Genomic DNA, 20,389 nt, shown 5'->3' with positions numbered 1-20,389 from the left:
ACTCCTGTCCTCAGCAGATGAGGTTAATGGCAGCCCAGAAGCTACTTTCTGACAGTGTGTGTGTGCATTTAATTGCATGTGGATGTGTCCATGTGACTGCATCCTGAAATCCTTCAGAGTCTTGACAGATTGGCGACGGTCTTGGAACACTGCGTACAAATCTTGAAATGAGTGACTTTTCTGGGGTATACTCAGGCTATATTTATATATTTTGTGTGCAATATTCAACAGTGATGGCAGCAATCACCATATTGCTCCTAACAGGGACAGTCCACCAAAACTGCTAAAAATTGACAAAATTGCTAAAATATACCATGCATTATGGTCAAAATGCAAGCTTTGTTCCAAAATCTAGTCAACTGTCAATCTAGGTCTTATTTTAAGACAACATAGGCAGGCTCCCGACACAAAAGCTCTTCCTAAAGGTAGGAACATTATGTCGCTCTCAAAGATACCTTGTTTTTAGATACAATTTAAGGCAGTATTGCAGATAGAGATGATAGAAATTTTGATAATTAATTGAAATTGTATTTTATTTGTATGTTCTAAGTGTTTTTAAATATTACAGTATTAGACAGTACACTATGTAACTTTTTTTTTTTTTTGTTCAAAATCAACAATTTAAATGAGTCAATCCTTTTTCCATAACTTTTTTTTGTCTTACCCTGATTCACTATGGTAAGCCTATTATAGGTGTTTATATTTTAGACCTAGCTGGATGGTTTTCGCTGTAAATTACGTACATTCGTCACTCGCCCGTGCGTGTCTCCTCATAACCATAAATAGAGAAAAGTTGCTCCACCTACTTTGAAGTGGGTATGGTGTGGAAGTGGCATAGGTTAGCTTTCACAACAAGTTAGAAAGATTGACATAGAGCACACTAAATCTTCAATCTTTGTGGAATCCCCCATTTTGAAAATTCCCAAACAGAAGAGAGTCTGCTGGCAAAAAGAGAACATGACAGAGCTCGTAATAAAACAAGAATCAACATTGACTTGGCTTTTCGGAAATTGGCGAGAACTGAGGGATTTGAAAATATTGTAAAAGTGATGTGGAGATGGTGTTTTATTACTCAATAGGTGAGTAAGGTATTTTATTGAACAGAAAAATTATATGTTGCTCAATATATGTTGCCATATGTTGCTCTCTAATAGAGTTCATTCTAAAGCATTATCTATTGTGAAGGGGAATTTCATTATGATTGTTGTAGTGCTGTGCTGAAATTTATTTTCAAGGAAGTACCGTGACTAGGTTTTGGAACAAAGCTTCGGTACCCAATTTGTAGTTAAAACCTGGGCAAAAAAGTGGTTAAAAAGGTTAAAGGTCAGGTCACCATAGTAGTACAACAAACAAAGTCTTTCTCTTACACAGCAGCTGAAATGTGATTAGTGATACCGACCTGGATGACTCGCTATTGGTATTGGTATATCAAGAGCAGTATGTGTGCTGTGTGAGACAGAGATTCTCCATAACTTCAAACACTCTGTCCAATGCTGGTGGAGTGAGAGTTAACACAGGACAGAAGAGGCAGCAGCACAGAGGAGCAGAGGGTGGGGATGGAGTGGATTGTTGACTTTTTTTAAACAAAGTGCTAATGAGAAATGAATACTCACGATATTCTTTAGAGCCAAGGAAAGATGCATAAAAAAAGATAAAAAGAAGAGAGAACAGTGCTTTAACCATCACAAGATAACACATGAAAAGTAAAGAGGAAAGGTACACAGGATGATAGATGTGTCTTTCAAATATTAACTCTGGGTCAGGTCTTATGAAGGAATCACCAAGTGCTTTACCAGTCAATTACAAAATGACAGCTCTACAGCGAACCACAAAGGACAGGGGGAAAAAACACTGACATTTCACACAAACTGAAAAAGTTCTAAAGTGAAAGTGTCAATTAGAAACCAGCAAAAGGATGGAATGAATAAGTCAGGAGAACATGAATTAAGTAGTTGCAAAGAGCTAAATATTCTTAGACAGGAAGTGGGATTAGAGTGGAGGATGGCATGATGAGGTGGGAGGGCATAGTAAGGTTGAGGGGGAGACAACATGCATGTCGGCTGGAGGGAGGTGGACTGCACCCCAGTGGGGGGGCTCAGCCAGTGGGCTCTGTGATTAAGACTTCTGCCCGACAGGTGATAATTAAGCAGTCATGTTGAGCGAAGGCGTCTGTGCACAGAGAATAATGAAGCCTGAATTCACTCTACTGAAAAGTTGAAGAATAAATGAAAGAGAAAGAGGAAGAGGAAGAGGAAAAGGAAGAGGAAGAGAATAAAAAAGGCAAAGAGAAAGGAGAGGGGAAACAGGAATGGAAAGAACAGAAAAAATGGACAGAGGAAGAGAAAGAACAAAGAAGAGAGAACGTGTAAGAGGTTGGGAAACAGGATGGAAAAGAAAAAGAAAAAAGAGGAAGAGAAAGAGAAAAATGAAGAGAAAAAAGAAGAAAAAAGAAGAGAACAAAGAATGCAAAGAAAAGAGGAAACAAATGGAAAGAAAAATGAAAGATGAAAAGAAAGAGGCAGAAACAAAAGGAAGAGAGTGGAAGTGAAAGAAAAAGGGAAAAGAATAAAGGGAACTTGATCAGGAAGAGAATGAATAAGGTAAAGAGAAAGTACAGTAGAAAGGAAACTGAAATGAAAAAAGAAGGATAAAGAGAGAATGAGAATGTAAAAGAAGAAGGGGATGAAAAAGGAATAGAAACAGGAAGAGAGCGAAGAAGGTAAAGAGTAAGGGAAAGAAAAATAGAAAGAAAAAGAAAAAGAACAAAAAAGGAAGGGAAGGAGAAAGAGACCTCCTGTCCTCCCCCATGCATGAGTCAGGATAGCTTAAATTACAGTACTTGTCTGCTTCAGAGACCAACCCTACTCCAGAGACCAACCCTACTCCAGAGGAAGCCAAAGGATGAAGGAAGAGGTTTGATGAAATGAAATAAATTCCATGTATACTCACGCTTGCATGGTGGTGGTCGCAGTCTGAAAGCTGAACATGTTCTCTTTAGGGAACCAACTGTTCGTGTGATCCTCTGCAAGCAAAAAGAGCAAAGGCAGCAGGTATTGTGTAAATCTCAAAGTCAATAAACCAATAAACAGTTACTCGGTGATCGTGATCTTCTTACCTCGATCTTCAGTGGACACACGGTCCTCACTGTACATTCTCTCCAGCTTCTTGTGCTGTTTGCCACCACCGTGAGGTGACGTCTCAAGGTCCAGAGAGCGCTGGCTCTGGCAGTGTGGCCGAATACAGGCAACACAATCCGGCGTGCAGTCCTCTCTAGACCTGCTCCTTCTCGACCCCCAGTCCCGGATGTTATGGGCACTCCCTGAGCTCTGCAAAGGTTGGGTCAGAGGTGCATGGCCATAGTGATGCTGGTGGGTGGGGCCGTTGTTTCCACGATGGTGGCTTCCACGATGATGGCTGCCATGTAAATTGGAGGGAGCATTGGTTTTAGGCGGGTCTGTGGTCCTCTTCAGCACTTCTAGCTCCAGGCTCTCCTCGCTTCCCTGGCCCCCGAGCATATCTCGCTCCCTGGTAATGGTGTACACACGTGCTGGCTTCAAAGAGCTCTCCACACGCTTTTGATGCTGCTGGTCCTCAGAAGAAAGGCTGCGTTCTATGGAGAGACGACGCTTGGAACTGGTATGAAGGGGTGCAGACTGGAAGCCTGGCTGAACCTCTTCTTGACTGGGCTTGACTATGAGAGTGTTTTGGGAATATGGCTGGAGGCTGTTATTGTTGTTCAGTCGGCTGATGTCAGGGGAGTCTGTGTCTTGACCAATGAAGGTGTCAGACAGCAAATGATCTGGAGTGAAAGACAAAGAAACTAAGAAAAACAGAGATTTTTCATCTTGCCTTGGCAAAGCAACAGGTGCCAATAAAGCTCTTCTGTAATGAACCATTAGAAAGATGACAGGTTGAGTGGTCAGATGTGGAATTAATGTTAAACCGAAAGGATGATGCTTTGCCTAATGCAAGTATTAATACACTCAGGTACTTCACAAACTGCGAAAGAGGTGAATAGGAGGGGGCAAAAGATGTGAGGACAAATGAAAGTAGGGCATGAGGTGGAATGAACCTAACCTGCTCCGTTGCGGTTCTCAGGGTGTGTGTGAGAAAGATACTCTCCAAATGCTCGAGCTGCTCTGCAGAGAGACAAACAGAAGACCAAATCAAAGCATGGAGATAAAACTCTCAGTCTTGACGTACTTTCGCATACTGTTGCTTTCAGGTCTCGGCAGTTATTCATAATCCGGTTGTTAAATCTAATGTCACGTGTCACTGTTTTCAGGTCCAAATTCAGATCCCAAAATCAAACAAAAATGGAGCTAATATACAGTAACGGTGTGCTGCAGTACTACCAAAAAAAAAAAAAACATGATCCTAACCTTTAATTCCATACCAAAATCTCAGTTAGCCAGAGATTCATAGTTTCAGAATGTTAAAATACTAGTGTCTGGGACACGTGAGCCCAGAGAATGTGAATGAACAGTGCCTGTTGAGACAGTATTCTCACTTGAAATGGATAAGTTTGGACCCGGAAACCGTATTCGATACTCCATGACTTAACAAGCAGATCGTTTTTCATTAAAAACAGCTTCCATATTTCATATCCATTTCCATGGACATGTTCTATAGCATTACACAGAGACATTTACAGACTACTAACTTTATCAAGCAATTTTAGATTCTCCTTTTGGCCACTAATGTGCTTGAGTGATTAATGGCTTCCCATTTAAATATAATGTCTGCTTTATAATTCGCCTCTGACCATATCACTGTGTGAGATGTGCAGTCGAAACTCAATACAAACTCAACACAAAGCATAAGACTACAGGTCTAACTCAGTATATTTCCGGCATCCAAAAATCTCACGAGTGAAAATGGAAAAACATTAGCAGATAATGTCATAAGATATGCTGCCAATTTAAACTAGGCCACCACACCTGCAGATGCTTTCAGAAAAATGCTGAAAAACTCCACATCCCATAGCTTCTCTGGGCAATGAGGTGTACAGGCATACAGCTTCCAGTATAAGGTCACTCACAAAAACATGGCCCCTAATATGACTTGCTTTATGAAGGGAGGGAGCAATAGCTCAGAAGTCAGAAAGCATAGGTTGCATCAGATTTTCTCATTGTCCGTCAGTTTGATGGAGAGGGTCGTAAAAATTCTTTCATAATCTATTTTACCAGTCATTTTAATTTTTATACTTTACTGAAAAGACTTTTAATAGCTCTTGTTTTCATTCATATTTCCATTTTTAATCTTGAACTTACAGGCTGAGCATATAGGCTATATTATGCATTTATTTATTTGAAAAAAAAAAGAAAACAGAGTGTGCATCATGTAAGTTTAACACCACACAAAGCAGATGAATGTTTGATTTTTGCCCCCTGCAGTGACACCGAAGGCCACTAAAACACAACCTTTGTGCCTGAACACCACAATATTACAAAATACAATTCCAATTCTAATATGAACAAAACGTAAAAAATGAAGTGAACTAAACTCAATCGACGCTCTGTATTTGCCTGAACTCAAATCATCTCTCCAGGTCCGCATCGAGTTAAGCTGGATGCTCGCCATCAAACTAATCAAGGGAGACTGATGCAGAGGCAAATGTCATTAAATTTTGCATATTTGCCTCAGACAGATGACTTCTCGTGGTAGTTTTAATTTTGTTCTGGAGGCCGAACTCATGCTAACTCGCGCTAACTCAACAAGGGTGGGAATTACAGTTACAATAGAATAGATCACTCTCAGTGTAATCTGTCAAAACAATGGAAGGCCTTCAGAAAAAATCAGTCAATGACAGAAAATATTTGGTTAACACGACCTCTGGTCAGGAAGATGAGTTTGTTATAAAGAAGGAAAAGGGAAAAAGCTTTATGAGTTGAACCATGGCATGTGTTCTTAGCAATAAAAGACAGGATTCGAAGAACTCTGTCTCCTACATTGCCATACCTTCCTCTTATTTAACCTGCAGGATGACCTTTATGCAATGTTTTCATTGTGTGTGTGTGTGTGTGTGTGTGTGTGGCGCTGAAAATGGCTTCCACAATGCTGAAGTCCATTAAAAAACAACAAAAAAAATGAATGCATTTGAACTCCCTATGGCCCTTACAATCAGCATAGATGATTTATACAAATCATTAATGCATTCGAAGAGCTGCCAGATTCCATTATCAAATGAATCACTCCACCTCTTAAGCATGGGAAAGATTTAGACAGTATTCCCCTCCTGTGTGGCTCAGCGAGAACACTATTAATGCACCCTTATCACTCGCATATGCTGGGAGAGTACACCAACTAGCATGTACAAATAAAAAACCAACCTGTTTTACTTATATTGTTTTTAATTTAGTTCTAAGTGCTGAACTAATAATGACTAGTTCCCACACAAATGTTTCTCGTGCACAAGCTTACTAAATATGTAGATCGATTCTAACATTCATAAATAGACTCTTTGAAGCCCACCTCCATCCCTGCACTTTGAGAAACGTGCATGCTACACAAATGCACACTGAACTGTGAACAGATAAGCACCTCCACAAGCACACAAACCCATAATCAGCATGCCATGGGCAAATCGTGCAGTCTCGGCACCTCTCTAGGGATGCTGGGAAATGTGATGGCTCTGTTGTTGGAGTAGCCATGCTTTCCTGCAACGACACTTTGAATAATTAAATACTAGCCAACATGTGCATCTCTCTCTCTCTCTCTCCTCACTTAACAAACTCTTCTAACAGATGGGAAGAGTGGTGCAGAGTGCAATCGTCCAATCCCTTTCTCATCATTCTTCTCACTGTCTCACTCCGCAGTGCCTGGAGTAGGTACAAGTTAAGTGTTTTAAAGTGTGATGGGCCAATCAAAAAACATTAGAGGGCAAGGGTGGACTAGAACTAAAAGAGAGCAACGGACCTATGCCGACTCATCGAAACCCACAGTGTTTGTGTTATGATTGTACTGACATGGTTAACTTGAAATGTACTCTATGGTAGTCTTAAAATAACACATTCAGCTCCTAGTCAGTGAGGAGTGGTGTGTGCAGGCAGATAGCAGGAGAAATGGGATGGGATGGTTGGCAACAGAGAAGGAAGTACAGTGCAGAGGGCTGCCCGGAAAAGAAGTTAGGACACAAATAATTTTCAATAAGATTGGAGGGCAGAACTCAGCGGGAGCAATCCCGTAAAATTGCTGTGAGATAGATAAGTGAAGTGGGTGTCTGAGGGCAGTACGCCAGGATCCAAGCTTAAATGGGCTGGCCATGTGGCCAATTTTTATCCCTTTAAATCTTTTTATATTTACATCTTACTAAATACGAACTGAACATGATTACATTAGTTTTTTAATAACTTAAATATTTGGATTACATTAAAGAGTACTGCAAAAAATGTAGGTTACGTGCAAATGCAAAGTGTATAAGCTATAAGCTAAGCCAGGGGTCTCCAAACTCAGTACTGGAGGGCCACTGTCCTGCAGAGTTTAGCTCCAACTTGCCTCAACACACCTGCATGGAAATTTCTAGTATGCCTAAATCGATAATTCAGGTGAGTTTAATTGGGGTTGGAACTAAACTCTGCAGGACAGTGGCCCTCCAAGACCGAGTTTGGAGACTCCTTAGCTAAGCTATTGGGCTAATCAGGAATCTTTATACTATGCAAGTACTTAAGTCAACTGGAGCACTGGAAAAAGTCCAAATACTCTCTATGGTCAGTCGATTCCTGTAAGAGGGTTGGAGAGGACAAATTGAGAACACATGTCTGTAATAGACAAAGATGGATTACGGTCCGGCCATGTTGGGCAATAGTCAATATGTAATGTCCAAATAACAAGAAAGTGCATTGAAAATATGAGAAATAAAATTACATTTGTGAGAATAAACACACTGTGTGTGCAATACACCGCGAAATGGATGCCCTACGACCAATATTCAACATCATATCTGCAATAAGGTGTTCAAAATGAACTCATGGTGCTACGGATGGGCCAGGCAAAGATAACATTCCTCATTTCTTGATTTATTTTGTTATATTTACACATTCAACAGGCACACATTCAAAAGCTGTTCATTTATATGCATTTTACATTGGCAGTGGCTTGTTTCCAGGTATCAGGCCACCATGGGCCTCTCAGCTGGAGGTCCCTGACTCTCAGAGGTCCCCAACACTGGCCCCATTGGCTTGTTTTATAATCTATGCTTTGTTAAAAATTCAAGGATGAGGCAGGGGAAGTGATACCTCACCCCACACCTTCATTGCAGAACCACTGAACCTCAAAACTGGCTGTGCTTGTCCACTCTCTGGGATTCATTTGTGCCTTTTGAAATCCAATTGTTCTGCATTAATACCTTCTGCCTAAGGCACAAGCAATTACCTTATTAGTGTGAGGATTGTTTACTGTTCTTTTTTAAATAAAAAATCTCTGATTAAAAACAGCAAAGCTACTCAGTTGGAGATTATCAAATTATGAATAATAAATATTGAGAATCACTGTAGGGTATGAGAGGTCCAAATCACTCTCAAACATATTTCTCCTCTCTCTTTCGAACACAGACTAGCCGTCGTCTCATGCCAGTTTGTCTGAGGATGCAGTAGTGTTTACATCTGGAAGCATCTCACATGTTTTCAGCCATGTGACAGTAAAGGGGGAAGGGGAGGAAGCAATGAGGGAACGCAGAGAGAAGCGTTTTAACCATATTAACTACAGCAAATGCTTTAACCAGGACTGCTAGACGAAAGCCCTGTGGCGCTCTAGGAGAAGAGGCGGATGACTAGTGATTCAGATGAACAATGTGAAAATACAAGCAGATGTAAAACAATAACTGCCCAATGTGGACACAAATACACACTGGCATATAGATCGAAAGCATGAGGTTATAACTGCACGAAGGCAGCATGGGTAAAGGAGAGTAGAGTGAGCACACCCTGGAGCTGTTCATGCACTGCTGTTTTCATGGGTCTGTTCACGCACAGTTCAAGGAATGAGTGCTTCTGCCCTGGGTGACTCCAACTTCAGCAGACCGCTTTCGTCCGCTACACTAATTTAGTAAAAAGCAAGTACAATTTGTTCTTGAGTGCCTCAGATGCATTAACCAGAACATCCATGTGTGACATGACCCCTTTCTCTTGCATTTTTTCTTGTCCTCCTCCTCATTCGCTCATAAAGAACTTACACATTGTGTTCTCTTTGCCAATTTGATTTCTTAGTGTACCGTTCAAACTGTCCAAACTCACACTGTCCTCACTGCCAGCTAAGAGTTTTTGTCATTGACAGCTACAATTTATGTAAGCTTGCAGTGTGAACTAAACACTGAGTCATAGTCGTCTCTGAAAATGCTCAACATCTGCCACTGGCATTCAGCTTTTAAAATATCCTCATTAGAAATTCATTAACACTTAATGAGCAGGTCTATAAATTAGTCGCACTAGCAAACATTGTGGTTCCAAATGGCAATCGACCAAAATGTCCCAGCTGATCCATTCCAAATTTTCGAGACCTTTCAGAACTCAAAACTCTCCCTGCAGTACAAAAAGGCCATTTATTGGAAGTAAGCTGCAAAAAAGCTCATTCTGAAAGCTATGTTGCACAACTTGGTCTGCGCAGTCAGTAAAACAGGAGAAGAATGGAGGATTTTATTATTCCTATCCACAAAAAGAGGAAGATGTAGCGCATTATTCCAGATGGTGTAACTAACAATCAAGATGTGGGGGAAGTTTGCCGAACTTAGTGCTGTTTTAGGCTGTGGGGTAATCTCAAAATCTGTGTACAGCCTTCCAAAACGTTAGTAAAGAATGACTGAAGATTCTTTTAAAAAGGTCCCTAATTCTATCAGTCTGACCTTAACAGATTGTGCTGCACATTGTGGTGAAACAATGTAGTGCAGGCTTTCTACTAAGACAGATATTGAAGGACGAGACAGGACCAACTATATTAGACCCAACTAAAAAAATTCTCAGTCCGTAAATAAGCATTTTAACTCATTTCACAAATGCATAGATTTACAAAGGTGGCTCAGCAGCACAAAAAAAAAAAAAAAAAAAAAGGCCAGAGACACTTTGAGGAAATAAAATATATGATAAATAGTCAAAAAATCTTTAAATTATTGGTTTCCTAACTCAATATCTTTACAAAACATCTCGCAAAAAGACAGGAAAACACCATGTGTCCCAACCTAACCCAAAGCATCGTCACACAAATATAAACATATGAGTTTTCATATAATCTGGGCCTCCCTCCATATGACTGCAGGTGGTCTCAAGCTCTAATTAGACATTTACATGTCAGCCTGTGAGACTATGGGGAGGTTTATAGATCTATAGCCCTTCACTGAACAACTCTATAATTGGCATTGGGCTGTCATTTCAGCGTGGTTCTTACCTTCTCTATATGTCTTTGGATTTGGGAGAATTTTAAAAGGGCTGAAAAATATGGTACATCAGGTTCTTAAAGTAATAAGTAGTCTATCTATCCATCCATCCCTAATGACAGCACATGTGTATAAATATGCTTTAGGATTCAATCTTATGTCATCTGTTTAAGTTTGCTTTTATGCAGAACAGATGCTGGATTTTACTCCACCATAATCCAAAGCATGGAATTTGTTCTGATATCCAACTGTACACTATAAGGTTGGAAATGTGAAGAACATCTCACAAGAAATACTGTGGTCAAGAAGCCATCAGGCTCCCCAAGGCCTGCGTAGTGCAGTTCAGTGTACAGTATATCCTAACAGTCTGTAAATGCATCTTACACAACAACAATAATCCATTGCAGCATGAAGGAGGGAAGGCTCTCACTGAAAATGACCACACTTTCCTCCAATCCAGAGTACGTCTCTCTGTTCAAGGCATACAGTGCATAAATAAGTGCTGTACGGCTGAGATATAAAAATTCTGAAACTGTCAAGCATCACCCAGCTAAACAGATGAACTGACGAGGGAGGATGAATACAGCAAAAGATCACACTGTCATGCAGATGGAGTCTCAAGGGTCGGTCAGAAGTTTGGTGACAGCTGATTCGGGAAAAGAGCATTGATATCATAGTGAATACAGTTGTTAAAGGTCATTTATAGTGAGTGGGTAAAATAAATGAGTGACTGAGGAAGCCTTTCAAAGATGCACAATGACGTTGGTCGAGTCCAAGGGTACAATTACCACACAAAACTCCAGATGATATAAATGAATATTCTAGCCATGTAAAAAGAGACAAACAGATCAATTTAGAACAGTCTCAGCATTGTGTCAGTAAGGTAGGCCTAATCGCATGACTTCATGACGACAGTGATGATTGAGAGTCACAAAGTGAGTGACTGACGTATTTCTGTCATGGTGGAACAACAGCCTTATATTTGCTCTGTTTGTTAAGCAAACAAAAACCAAACTGACAATGGAAATAAAACTGTATTGAAACATTTAAAACATAATAAATAAAAAAAATCATCAATAATAATAATAATAATAGTAATAAAATATGAAGTAAAAAATAATAATGTATGCAATAGTAGCCTAGTGTTTGTTTAGAGTTTAATCACCAGGCTACTGTAAATTGCGGAATTCTGAAAATAGATTATAATAATAATATTTTTAGCATCATCATCACAACCAGTTATAACAAAAAACAAAAAAAACAATATAATAACAATAAATATGGTCATGATGTTATGTGCTCAACAGTAAATAACTACATTTCCGATTGTTTCTCAAAACTAGAACAAGGTTGTCACGACAAAAGCACCACATATTATTTTCATTAAAAAAGTCCTGAAAAGTAATTTAAGTCAAACTTGAATATTTTGACAAAAAGTTCCTAGTACGCTAGTTATGTATACAACGTGTCGTCAAAACGATTACAGCACCAGGAGCTGTCACTGGTGGTCCATTTCCGATCAATTGTATATGTCAACAACAAGAAAACATTATGTTATGATATGAAGTGTGATGAGATGTATTAGTTTTGAGCAGCAGCACATGATCCACCTCCATGAGACGCGTTCCTCGCGCGCCTGTGCTACTACTGCAGAGACTCACCTAACTTTTGCGGCAACAGAAGAAATCGCATCATTCCTTAAATTCTTCTTCTTGGACACGGCAGTTCCCATGCTGTAGTGAAACGACCAGTGTGTAAAAACAGCTCATTCCACTCGTCACATCTGAAATGGAGGAAAGAAATGCACAATGCAAAACAAATCATCCGCAGAGTGGAGATACGATCACCTCCTCTCTTCTTGATTCAAACTGCTGCTCAGGGTCTCTCTCAGACGTTCCGTTTGTTCCTCATGTTGTTCCTCACGACGTCCAGCTGAATTTCACTACGTGAAGTTTATGGTCTCTCGTCAGTAGACTTTGAGTTAGTACAGCAATGTGAAGTGTGAGCTGCCAGTACGCCAGAATGTGCTTGCGCGCCGCTCTCTCTCTCTCGCTCTCTCTCTCTCTCTCTCTCTCGCTCTCTCTCTCTCTCTCTCACTCACTCACTTAGTCTCTCTCTCTCTCTAGCTTAAAAGTGGAGAAAAGGTACTAACAAACACCTTTTTTATTTACAAAAAAGTCAATTCCACCAGCAGCCTATATTGCCTAAGAAAAAGATGCAGTTCATTAAACACATGTTGACCCCAATAGCGAGGCGTGTTGTCAATATGGAAGCCATGAGGTTTTCAACAGAATACAGCCTGCAGATAGCTGTTGTATATTAAAACTAGCTATACCATTTAAAGCACATGCAACCCCCCATATTAATATTCATGTCAGACAGTTCCAGAAATCTATGGTAGGCTATACAGAACATAATTTTTTAGATTTCTGTCTGAATAGCTACAATACTAGTATGTTTTAAGAAAAAAATCAGTAAAGTAGTATGTTACGCGATGATCGCGTAAACGATTGGCTGATGTTTTTAAGGCCCTACCTCGTGCACAGATGATGTATATTAATATTATTCCTTTCAGTGCACCTAATAAATAGTCTTTTATTAGTTAAAGAAAGTTTAAAGTAATATTGCAAAAATGTATAAAACAAAGCATCATCTTTAGCACCTGTAACAAAAGTCGTATTTTGAATAAAACACTGCATTGTGATTAATTTTTAGGATTAAAGGAAATGCACGTAAACCTGACGGATAATGTCTTTGCAGAAAAATATAGCCTACTTTTCTGTTTTTCAGCTGATTTATTTATTCAGTGTGTTGAAAAGAGAAATACAACACAATTTAAGATAAATAAATTAGAAATTTTTATTTTAGTTAGGTGTTCGAAACCAGCATACAAAACCACTTTTAAGCCGCGCACACACCTAACGATTGTAAGGGCGATAATGGATGCAAATTGATCACGCTCAAACGCGTCCAGTCAGAGCCAGTTGCGTTCAGTCTGCGATTACAGTCGGTGTTCAAATTCCATGTGTGAGTATTTAAATCTGCTTCAGTCACAGGAAACAATCACAGTATGCTAAGCTCAGTCTTAGAATGTTTTAGCTAGTCGTTAAATATGTGCCCGGCTTTAGAGAAAAGACAAATTTGTGTAAACCTTTCAGTTAAGCTAACCCTTGCTTACCCGTATTCTTCTATACTTTTGCAGCAGGCTGATAAAAAAAAAGAAAAAAGATTATTATAGTGGTTAATGGAAACATTCTAATTGTAATCTTAAAGGGAGTCTTAATTCACCCAAAAATGAAAATTTGATGTTTATCTGCTTACCCCCAGGGCATCCAAGATGTAGGTGACTTTGTTTCTTCAGTAGAACACAAATGATGATTTTTAACTCCAACCGCTGCCATCTGTCAGTCAAATAATGCTAGTGGACGGGAACTTCTACTATAAGTGTAAATAAAACTTGCATAGACAAGTCCAAATTAAACCCTGCAGCTCGTGACACATTGATGTCCTAAGACAGGAAACAATCGGTTTGTGCGAGAAACTGAACGGTATTTATATAATTTTTTACCTCTAAAACACCACTCTGTCCAACAGTGAGGTCTGATCGCGCTCTGACAACGGCGGTGATGTCTAGCACTAAACGAGTGCTGAACGCAGTTGGACATAGTGGTGTTTTAGAGGTAAAAAATAATATAAATACTGTTCGGTTTCTCGCACAAACCGATCGTTTCGTGTCTTAGGACATCAATGTGTCGTCACAAGCCGCAGGGTTTAATTTGGACTTGTCTATGCAAGTTTTATTTACTCTTATAGTAGAAGTTCCCGTCCACTAGCATTGTAAGTGGCCACTAGAGACCGCTATAGGTAATTAATTCACGGTCATATAGGTCATTCATGTGACAGGGTTTGAGGCTTTGAGCCCAGGAATCTGTATAGCTGATCAACAGACACACTCATTAGATTTCTCTCGTCTCGTCTATGTAAGTTAACACAGTTTGTGTAATCCTGGTGCTGTTCTCTCTGCTCTCTGTATGTAACTTTAAGTAGTTATATTCATTTTTTTCAATTTTAAGTTGCTTTGTCTTATGTTCACTTTGTGTACTGTTTAGCCCAGAGATCATAAAGCTAGCAACTAAAACAAGAAGCAGCAAGCCTAAGTTTGCACCCTTGGTGAGCGGAGCGAGGTGTGTATTCTTAGTTAATGTTGTTAATGTGTAGAAAATGTTTAAGGATGTAAATGTCTACATTGACTGTTACTGGAAAAAGTTTCACATGTTAATTGAGCCAATTATTGTTTATGTGTTATACTGCTAACCAGCTATTTGCATGTTTACTTTTAGTTTTCACGGTGCTTATGCTGGTTCTATAAGAATAAAAACAATTGCACCCGTTAGAGACTCTCTGCCTCGTCTTCAAGAAGCCAAGGGCTGCTACAAGCATTATTTGACTGACAGACGGCAGCGGTTGGAGTTAAAAATCATCATTTGTGTTCTACTGAAGAAACAAAGTCACCTACATCTTGGATGTGCTGGGGGTAAACAGATAAACATCAAATTTTAATTTTTGGGTGAACTATCCCTTTAAGATCTCTGCCTGTTATTCTAATTGCCATAAAAATATATAGGGTTAGTTCACCCAAAAAGGAAAATTCTGGCATTTATTACTCACCACCCTCGTGTCATTCCACATCCGTAAGACCTTCATTCATCTTCAGAACACAAATTAAGATCTTTTTGATGAAGTCTGAGAGGTTTCTGTCTCTCCAGATCCAACGCAACTACCATTGTTGTACAGATTTTAATTCAAAATGTAGAGTTGAGGTCCCACAGGTAAAGACAAATCACAGAGGAGACAGGGGAAATCACAAACCATAAGGAGACCGTTAACCACAAAATCAAGAGACTTTCATTTAGTCAAAAAAACCAAAAAACAAACAAAACAAAAAAACCTTCAAGTACACTACATAGGAAAATAACTTACATATACCTCTGCCAAAAACCCAGCCGTTCAGAAGGGCATAGATCCACACAGGCAGAAAAATCAAACTCAATAGATCAGAGACAGCCAGACTCAGCATCAGTTTTGGGGTGAAGCTGCCCTCCTTTAAATGTTGGGCAAGCATGACCAGCACCGCTAGATTACCTGGTACACCCAGAACACAGCACAATCCCAGAACAGTGCTGGATGTTAGCATTTCCCCTGAGGGGCTGGCAAACAGAGAGCCATTCGAAATGTTCCATATTCACCTGCCAATTGCTGATATGAATAAAGTTTGAGGTTTGCCCAGCATGCAAATGTAAATGAACAAGCATGAAAGTGTATATGAAAAAATAGTGTGGTGTAAAGGATTTACATACTTTTTAAAAAAAAAAACTGTCAGTCTGGCCGTAAAAGGCTGTGCATGAATATGGTGTTTGTTGTGATGTACTGTAATTAGCATTTCTGTCTTCCTTCAACATCTGTTAAAGGTGCCAGTTTTTACAAGATGTAATATAAGTCTAAGGTGTCCCCTGAATGAGTCTGTGAAGTTTCAGCTCAAAATACCCCATAGATTTTTTTTTATTAATTTTTTTAACTGCCTATTTTAGGGCATCATTAACTATGCACCGATTCAGGCTGCGGCCCCTTTAAATTGCGCGTTCCCTGAACTCTTGTTATTCAACTATGCCAAGGTAAATTCAATTTTTGATTCTAGGGCACCTATAAAAAGAATTGTTTTACCAAATCTAGTAAGACAGTTTTGAACTAGGTGTTTGAAACCAGCATACAAAACCACTTCTAGAAAAAAAGACAAATTTGTGTAAACCTTTCAGTTTAGCTAACCCTTACCCGTATTCTTTTTCGCAGCAGGCTGATAAAAAAATCAGAAGACTGATTATTATAGTGGTTAATGGAAACATTCTAATTGTAATCTTAAGAACCTTGACTGTAACTCTAATTACCATAAAAATATATATGTAGCCTATTATTAAATTTGTAAGTGTTTTTTGTACAGATTTTAATTCAAAACATGGGTAGAGTTGAGGGCCCACAGATAAAGACAAATCACAGAGGAGACAGGTGAAAATCACAAACCATAGACTTTTAACCACAAAGTCAAGAGACTTTCTTTTAGTCAAAAAAAATTTGCTTCAAATAATAAATGATAAACAGTAGGAAAAAAGATTTTGTTGGCATCCTTTATCTTCTTTGTTGAGGGATTAAAGTTCCTTTAATGTCTCTTCAGTGTTCAATTTAGGCTATTCCTCTTTAAAAGCTGTTGTCAGTAGAGCAAGTGTGGTCTGTCTGCCTCATCATTACCACATTTCTCCTAATTTTTGGATAGCAGATGAAAGCTTACTAAAAACATTATTTTGTTTCAACATTTACATTGCAAGAAAAAGCCAAGACAAATAGCAGAAGATATTCTTGGTTGACTTCCATAGTCCTGTTTCAGAATTACGTTATTAGTTGTTAACTGTAATATTTTTCTAAAGGGGAAATAAACTATTCAAGTTGTGGAAACATATACGGTAAAAACTTTCATAGGCACTTCCCTTTACACAGGTCAAACACAAATATTAGACACAGAGAACATCATCAGAAATGCACATTTAGTCTAAAGATTTCCTGTTTACTCAGTTTCATTCTGAATTTGTTGTGGCTCATCTGAATGTCCACTTCTGCATCGCAGTGCTCGAGCAGAAAAGGCGTAAAGAAAAGGGTTCACGCAACTGTTGATAAAGAAAAGAGCTCCGGTTACATTGTGGCTGGCATCTGATTCCCATGACACTACCATTGAAACAACGTTGTTAATCATACAGGGGGTGCTGAATATGAAGAAGGCCACTACGATTCTGACGGCCAGTTTTGTAAGCCTGTGGCTGCTGAAGGAAGCTGATCGACTTATCCGTTGTTGAAGTCGAAGGTAGAAGCACAACAGGCTGAAGAGAGGCACAATAAACATCACTAGAGTCTCAACAAGTAAGACAATTATTTTTTCTAGATTATTCCTATAATCCTGATAACAGTGTAGAAGCCTGTCCTTCTTCTGCTCGACGCTTCGGTAATAGAGAGCGTAAGAAGCCAAAGCTCCACTTGATGCCCATATCCCAAAAATCAGCCCATTTTGGCCCTTCCTTCCAAGCTTCGCCCATCGCTGTGGATACACCACCTGCAGGTACCTTTGCACACTCAACAAGGTGACAGAAAGTACACTACTGTAGAGGCTCCAGTACACTGCATAGGAAAATAACTTGCAAAGACCTCTGCCAAAAACCCAGCCGTTCAGAAGGGCATAGATCCACACAGGCAAAAAAATCAGACTCAGTAGATCCGAGACAGCCAGACTCAGCATCAGTTTTGGGGTGAAGCTGCCTTCCTTTAAATGTTGGGCGAGCATGACCAGCACCGCTAGATTACCTGGTACACCTAGCACACAGCACAATCCCAGAACAGTGCTGGATGTTAGCATTTCCACGGAGGGACTGGCAAACAGAGAGCTATTCGAAATGTTCTGGTCCTCCATGTTCACCTGCCAGTTGCTGATGTGAATAAAGTTTGAGGTTTGCCCAGCATTAGTTGAGGATGTATTCTCAGGAAGTGAACCTTGATCACAATTGTGGTCTTGTGGAGACTGTGAACAAACAAGCATGCAAATGTGCAGTCTAAAAAATGTTACATTTGGGTCAAATATAGACAAACCCAAACGTGGGTTTAAAAATGTATTTTAATTTAACACAACGGCTGGGTTTGTTCATATTGGACCCAAATTTGGGTTGAAACAACCCAGACTTTTTTAGAGTGTATGAAAGAAATAGTGCAGTTGTAGATAATTTAAAACTGCCAGTCTGGCTATAAAAGGCTGTCAATGAATGTTGTGTTTGTTGTGGTGTATTTAGCACTTCTGTCTTCCTTCAACATCTGTTAATGTTAATGCATTATAGTAATGTGTGTTTATAAGCTGATTTGCAAAATTTATTAAATATGCATCAGCTCTGTTCACATGCGAGTTGTGGTTAATGCTGCATGCCTGACCGACCTCACGCACAGATGAGCACATTTCCCCTAGCAAAGCAGCTAGCTATGTGTATGCACCCCCACACTCTCTGGAAATATCATTTCAACCAGAAAAGGCAAGAAACTACAGATGCACGGCATATCAGGTCCATAGGCCATTATTAGTGCTTAGTGTTGGCTAATACAGAAAATTGGGAAAGATTAATTTTTCCATCATCTCACACTTTTTTAGCAAATCTCAAAATGAATCAAATTTAGACTGTACATTATAATGTTGTGTCTCAATTTAGTTACAGTATCTATCTATCTATCTATCTATCTATCTATCTATTTAAAACAATATGTGAAAAATAACGCATAAGCTACTTTTTTTCTTTCTTTTTTTTTTTTTTTTTTTTTTTTTTACATATCATTAGCATTATGTTAACAGTATTATAATTATATAGTAGTTCCCCTTCTGTGGTTCTTGTGCATTTTCCACTGTTATGCTCTATGTCACTGTTGTGTGTTTAGAATTTTAAACATACTTTTTCTTATTTTGATAAGAAATGTTATAGATATAATGGTATAGATTTTCAGACATGAATCAGCTCCTCAGACTAAAATAAATCTGAATAAACAAAAAGTTTCAAGAACTGCTCATATTTTAACTGCCTGTGTTTTGTTTGTTTGTTTGTTTGTTTGTTTGTTTGTTTGTTTGTTTGTTTGTTTGTTTTACAAAGCAATGAACTTCAACCTAATGTTAGCCTTATTCTGAAATGGCACACGGGTTTATAATTCCGACACTGTGGACCAAATGTTAGGAAATTAAATTCTGAACCTCTGGATGGGTTCTGCTTTGAGGTGTTGTGTTTCCTGCGTTGTGCATGTGTAGTCTATACATCATGCTAATAGATCCATCCAGAGGGATGATGCTGTGATCTGATAGTTCCCTCTAGCACATAGAGAGCTGGAACCAAACGCAAAAGAGCAACGTTCATCACCTTCCCTATAGCAGTACTGACTTATTTATCACCTCCACTGATTTCATCCATAAATGTGTGAGAGAGGAATTTTCTTTTCTAAGGCAGCATCTAACCACTTCACTTCCACTGATGCTGAAACTGACATGATTGGTGCAGAAATAACGGTAACACTTTACAATAAGGTTCATTAGTTAAAATTAGTTAACTACATTAGTTAACATGAACTAATAATGAACCACTCATACAGTATTTATTCATCTTTGTTAATGTTAATTTCAACATTTACTAATACATTATTAAAATCTTGTTAACATTAGTTAATGCACTGTGAACTAACATGAACAAACAATGAACAACTGGATTTTCATTAACTTATTGACGCAGATTAGTAAATACAGTAATAAATGTATGGCTTAGTGTAAAGAACCTTAGTGTAAAGTGTTACCGAAATAACTGTACTGGGGGAATTGTATGTTTTAAGTATTTTTTAATTAGATTGCATGCAGTAGGCCTATGCATAATTAATAGAGTTTATAAACAGGTTCCATAAAACAGGAAAATACATTATAGCTTAAAATACCTATTTGTAATTAATGTTTTGTTGTTTTTCAAACTCCCTTTAAGGAAAGAAACTAGTTAAAGTTTCGTGAATGAAATTCAGCAGAATATGTGGAACTTTGTGAGTTGTTTTTGACCCACATTATCGCTTGTGTGTGTGTGTGTGTGTGTGGGCATGTTTTTGTGAAATATCAGGACACGAATGTGTATAATGACATGGGTATGACATAGGTATTACAAGGAGAGGGTGATTTATGAGGACATTACCCATGTCCCCACTTTTCAAAAGGCTTATAAATCATACAGAATGAGTTTTTGTGAGAAAGTAAAAGTGTGCACAGTTTCCTGTGATGGTTAGGTTTAGGGATAGGGGTAGTGTAGGGGGATAGAAAATACGGTTTGTACAGTATAAAAACCATTACGCCTATAGAATGTCCCCACATTTCACAAAAACAAATGTGTGTGTGTGTGTGTGTGTGTGTGTGCGCGTTTTTGTGACATA

At 38.9% G+C, this 20,389-nt stretch overlaps 2 protein-coding genes across 7 annotated transcripts in view; both read right to left on the bottom strand.

Moving 5' to 3' along the window:
* nsmfb (NMDA receptor synaptonuclear signaling and neuronal migration factor b) overlaps positions 1-12,451 on the bottom strand; it is a 33,983-nt gene extending 21,532 nt beyond the window's left edge. Inside the window, exons 1-5 of one of the 6 annotated variants that reach the window (XM_048187289.1) lie at positions 12,028-12,450; positions 4,078-4,134; positions 3,116-3,799; positions 2,950-3,022; positions 1,614-1,619 (exon numbers count right to left, since the gene is read on the bottom strand). In XM_048187289.1, coding sequence (XP_048043246.1) covers positions 1,614-1,619; positions 2,950-3,022; positions 3,116-3,799; positions 4,078-4,134; positions 12,028-12,061 — 854 coding nt within the window. In that variant the 5' untranslated portion in view covers positions 12,062-12,450. Of the gene's footprint in view, positions 1-1,613; positions 1,620-2,949; positions 3,023-3,115; positions 3,800-4,077; positions 4,140-12,027 lie in introns of all 6 variants that reach the window. The other 5 variants (XM_048187287.1, XM_048187288.1, XM_048187291.1 and 2 more) reach the window with 5 other exon arrangements.
* Positions 12,452-16,014: 3,563 nt separating this feature from the next.
* Positions 16,015-18,577, bottom strand: LOC125266530 (atypical chemokine receptor 2-like). The gene has a single exon (XM_048187286.1). The coding sequence runs from the start codon at positions 17,997-17,999 to the stop codon at positions 16,980-16,982; it is 1,020 nt and encodes a 339-aa protein (XP_048043243.1). The 5' UTR covers positions 18,000-18,577; the 3' UTR covers positions 16,015-16,979.
* Positions 18,578-20,389: the final 1,812 nt, after the last annotated feature.

This window comes from Megalobrama amblycephala, linkage group LG4 (genome assembly GCF_018812025.1).
Source record: "Megalobrama amblycephala isolate DHTTF-2021 linkage group LG4, ASM1881202v1, whole genome shotgun sequence".
Lineage (NCBI taxonomy): Eukaryota > Metazoa > Chordata > Actinopteri > Cypriniformes > Xenocyprididae > Megalobrama > Megalobrama amblycephala.
The sequence above is the reverse complement of the archived record's forward strand: the minus strand, read 5'-3'. Positions and strand labels throughout refer to the sequence as shown.

Bases quoted from the DNA above. Each gene is read 5' to 3' on its own strand.
- LOC125266530 (XM_048187286.1), bottom strand. From the start codon at position 17,999: ATGCTTGTTTGTTCACAGTCTCCACAAGACCACAATTGTGATCAAGGT.